This window comes from Myxocyprinus asiaticus, chromosome 43 (genome assembly GCF_019703515.2).
Source record: "Myxocyprinus asiaticus isolate MX2 ecotype Aquarium Trade chromosome 43, UBuf_Myxa_2, whole genome shotgun sequence".
Lineage (NCBI taxonomy): Eukaryota > Metazoa > Chordata > Actinopteri > Cypriniformes > Catostomidae > Myxocyprinus > Myxocyprinus asiaticus.
In genome coordinates, this window is record NC_059386.1 from 30,236,207 (window position 1) to 30,241,160 (window position 4,954).

At 35.2% G+C, this 4,954-nt stretch overlaps 1 protein-coding gene across 1 annotated transcript; it reads left to right on the forward strand.

Annotated features, from left to right (window-relative positions):
* Positions 1-217: 217 nt before the first annotated feature.
* On the forward strand, positions 218-1,279 carry LOC127433578 (trace amine-associated receptor 13c-like). The gene has a single exon (XM_051685616.1). The coding sequence runs from the start codon at positions 218-220 to the stop codon at positions 1,277-1,279; it is 1,062 nt and encodes a 353-aa protein (XP_051541576.1).
* The last annotated feature ends 3,675 nt before the right edge of the window (positions 1,280-4,954 follow it).

The following is a 4,954-nucleotide window of genomic DNA, read 5'->3' on the forward strand; positions in this document are numbered from 1 at the left end:
AAGCAAAAAAAAAAAAAAAAAAATCCCACATTTATTTGTTTCTTATACCAAAAGATAGCAGTGCGATTTACAGACATTATGTGCAATTTTAATTGTCCCCCGGTTTCCCAATAGTTGTTTGGCCAAATAACAAAATAAAAATGTATTATATGTTGCAGCATATTGCATCAGAAAGGGCGGTAGATGGGTTGGTGAACCTGACTGAGACACTGTATAAATGAAAGCACAGGAAAAACAGCAGAACAAACTCCAAAGAGGAAAAGACTTATTCATGGCCTATGAGACAGAGGATCAGACTCAATACTGCTTTCCCGCCATAAACTCATCATGTATCAAGAGAAGACATTCTAGATATGAATATGATTTCATGTACTTGTTTTTTTCAGTGCTGTCAGCATGTACTGTGTTTCTGAACCTGCTGGTGATCATCTCCATCTCTCACTTCAAGAAGCTCCACACTCCAACCAACCTGCTCATCCTCTCTCTGGCTGTGGCCGACCTGCTTATTGGACTTATTGTCGTGCCCATAGAGGCCATCAGGCTGATTGAGACCTGTTGGTACTTTGGAGACACTTACTGTGGACTGTTTCAAATTACTCTTGCACTGCTTCTCTCAACATCTCTTAGCACTTTAACTTTCATTGCTGCTGATCGTTATATGGCTGTGTGTCACCCTTTACTGTACCCACAGAAAATAACCACAACTAAAACTATAATGATAATCTGTCTCTGCTGGTTTTGCTCTTCAGTTTATAACACTGCCCTTGTAAGCACTAATAGAGGTTTCAACATTATAAACAGAACAGATAAGTGTTATGGAAAGTGCACCATTATGATTAATTTTATCTGGAGAGTTATTGACATGTTGCTGTCTTTTCTGTTACCTTGTACTCTGATCATAACTTTATATTTGAGGATATTCTATGTTGCATACAAGCAAGTCAAAATCATTAACTCTCAACTGAAGGGTGGAAAATGTATAAAGGAAGGCTCTGTGAGGAGGAAATCTGAAAGCAAGGCTACTCTAACATTAGGAATCATTGTGACAGTTTATCTGCTTTGTTATATTCCATACTTTATTTTGTCTCCGTCAGAAAATACAGAAATGGCATCAACCTCAACCACTCTATTATGGCTTGTATATGTTAACTCAGGTCTGAATCCTCTTATCTATGCTTTATTTTACCCCTGGTTTAAAATGTCAGTGAAACACATCCTTACTCTTAAAATATTTCAACCAGCATCTTCTCTGGTGGATGTTTTTACAGTTTATCATTGATAAACTACAAATACTTTAAAACGATTTTATATCAGTTGCATTTCTCATGTAATATACTACTGCTGATATGACACATGCCAAAGGTGAGAGACAAAATTTTTCTATGAAACTGACTGTATGAAATGCACATTTTTTTTATTTGAATTCATATCTATTTTAAATAATGTAAACAGACCATATTTAGACTAGCACCATATTTAATTTCTGACGGGAAAGAAAACAAGGTTGTGAGGAGCAGACTTACAGTTTCTTCGATGGCATGCACTGTATGATGTTCCTATATCTTATTTTCACAACTCGTGTTTTCTGGAGTTTTCTGTCTACTGAAATTCTTTGGAAAGATGCATTTTCAATTTTTCATCAGCTGAACTATCAACAACAAAACTAAACAACAGTAGCCTACAACACTTTTAAGAGACTGAATGTCTATCTCTCACAGCCTCGATTTAATTCCTGTCAAAATATGGCACTACTCAAGATCTATTGATGCTTTGTTGTCTGTCTACTGATTCCCACTGATGTCAATTACCTCAGAAAAGCCTGACATTAAACATCACAGCTCCCCTGATTTAAATATAGTTACCACAGAGACATTTTTGAGAGTTAGTAAATCTAGAATCTAAAAAAAAAAAAAAAAAAAACATTTAAACAACAAGCATTTATAAAATGTATTTATACGTGTAATACAAAATTTCAGGCACAATATGAAGTGAGACAATCAAAACAATTAAAACTAAAATGATAATGCTGTGGAAAATATTATGACATTTATTAAAACTAGACCCGCAACTGCAAAGGCGCTTAATTCATATTTGCTCCACTGTGTTAATTGATGTTAATGAACTTAAAGCAAGCCTTCAAGGATGCCGCTCTAAGTAATAAAAAGAAAGATTAGGCCTACAGAGAAGTTTTCTCAAACAAGTTGTTTTAATCACATTGTTTAAAATAATTAATAAATTACTTCATGATTTTAAAACATAGATTCATAAACACAGAAATTAATACTTGACAATAATAAAGAAGTCATTTTTATTTGCATAATGCTTTTCACAATACACACTGTTTCAAATCACCTTTACAGAAAATCCTACTGCATTGTCTGTAATGTCTTAAATGTCTTGTGCAGTTTCATTAAAAACCTCAGAGAAAGAATGCCTTAATGTTTTTGTCTTTAGGACACCAATGATGATGAATGAAAACTCTTTAACATGCTATGTATAAAAAAGTACATTTACTGAAACATTGTTTTTTTTTTTTTTTGTACAAATTGTCAGTAGATCAATTTCAAGATTCAAACTTGCAACCTCTCACACTTAAGGCAAGAAGGATTTCTGTGAACTGTCAAAGCTCTGACTGAGCCCCAAATAAACCTGAAATCCTAGAAAACTCCTACCAGTAATTTTTTTAAATATATATTTTATCCATTTGTGTTCCACAAAAAAAGGGGTTTGACAGAATTTTCATTTGTGTGAACTAATCCTTTACTCCTTATTGGTGAAACCCTAAATCAGAAATAAACTCGAGTGATGGCACTTAGGCCCTTAAGACAGGATAGGATACTACTTTATTCATCCCCGGGGGGAAATTTAAGTGTTAAAGCAGAGAACCAAATATAAGATGGAGAGTAACAATATGATACAATTAATACAACACAATACTATATAATTAAGATATATAGGAGAAGACAAACAGAAATAGGTAAGATATATCGTAGAGATTAATTATTAGAAAATGTAAACATGTACAAAAGATGCTTTGCAAACATGGGCAGGTGCTTGTGCAAGTACTGTATTTTTACAAAATGGAAGGAGCTTGTATAAAATATGCACACATACACCAAAAGGCAGATGATTACAACAGGTTCATGTAATTCTACAACAACTAATAATAACAATAGAAATAATATGTACAATAATCTGCACAATGATAGTGTGAGAAGAGTGCATTAATGAATGAAAATGTTGAATAACTGAAGGACAATAATTTATATACACATGAGCTTATATTTAGTATAATGCAGAGTGAGAAAAATGTGCAAATACTACACTCTAAAAAAAGATGGTTCTTTAAACGTTATTTACTGACATTAATAGTTTTATTTAGAACCATGCTTCCTTGCAGAATCCTTTTGTACTGAAATGGTTCTTTGCGTTGGGCATTAGGGTTCTTTATTCATGTCCTTTTGTTTTTGTTTTTTTAATATGTAACTGTCTATAAATTCTTTCAAAGCAATGATTGTTTGACACATGGCACTGGAGTCCTGGCAGCTCAACTGACCAATTTCACAGACTGTCAACACAATCCATAGCTAAACTTCATATATATTATTTTAAATGTTGCCAAAACATTTTTCAAACATGAGTGGTTTAACAGGAATATGATCAGGGACAACAAATCCAAATGGCTCAGTTTAGTGAGAGTGAGGGTTTGCTTATTTCTCTTTCGCTTCACTCGCTGTTTTTGAAAGTGAAACCGCAGCACGAGTTCAAAACACTTCCCCCAAGCTATCAGTCCATATGTGTTTATTCAATGAACTTGAGCTTTTCTCTACTCCACACCATCCTCTGTAACTTTAAAGGCATATCACATTATAACAACATAATATATATATATATATATATATATATATATATATATATATATATATATATATATACACACAGTTGTGCTCAAAAGTTTGCATACCCTTGGAGAATTGGTAATATATGTACCATTTTTAAAGAAAACATGAGTGAGCAGGCAAAACACATTTATTTTATTTCTTATGGGATTCATATTCAACTGTAGGTTATAACAGAATCATAAAACAAAACATGGCAAAAATTAAAAACATGAAATGACCCCTGTTCAAAAGTCTGCACACCCTTAGTTCTTAATACTGTGTATTGCCCCCTTTTGTAATAGTTGTCTATGAGGCCCAAAATTCTTGCAGGTGGTATAGCTGCCCATTCGTCTTGGCAAAATGCCTCCAGGTCATGCAAAGTCTTTGCTCATCTTGCATGAACCGCACATTTGAGATCTCCCCAGAGTGGCTCGATGATATTAAGGTCAGGAGACTGTGATGGCCACTCCAGAACCTTCACCTTTTTCTGCTGTAACCACTGGAGGGTCAACTTGGCCTTGTGCTTAGGGTCATTGTCATGCTGGGAAGTCCAAGAGCATCCCATGCGCACCTTTCATGCAGAAGAATGCAAACTGTCTGCCAGTATTTTCTGATAACATGCTGCATTCAACTTGCCATCAATTTTCACAAGATTCTCCATGCCTTTAGAGCTCACACACCCCCAAAACATCAGTGAGCCACCACCATCCTTCACAGTGGGGATGGTATTCTTTTCACTATAGGCCTTGTTGACCCCTCTCCAAACATAGCACTTATGGTCGTGACCATAAAGCTCTATTTTGGTCTCATCACTCCAAATTACAGTGTGCCAGAAGCTGTGAGGCATGTCAAGGTGTTGTCGGGCATAGTAACTGGGCTTTTTTGTGGCATTGGCGCAGTAAAGGCTTCTTTCTGGCAACTCGACCATGCAGCTCATTTTTGTTCAAGTATCATCGTATTGTGCTGTATTTCTCCTGAGGTTACCTGTGGGTTTTTCTTTGTATCCCAAACAATTCTTCTGGCAGTTGTGGCTGAAATCTTTCTTGGTCTACCTGACCTTGGCTTGGTATCAA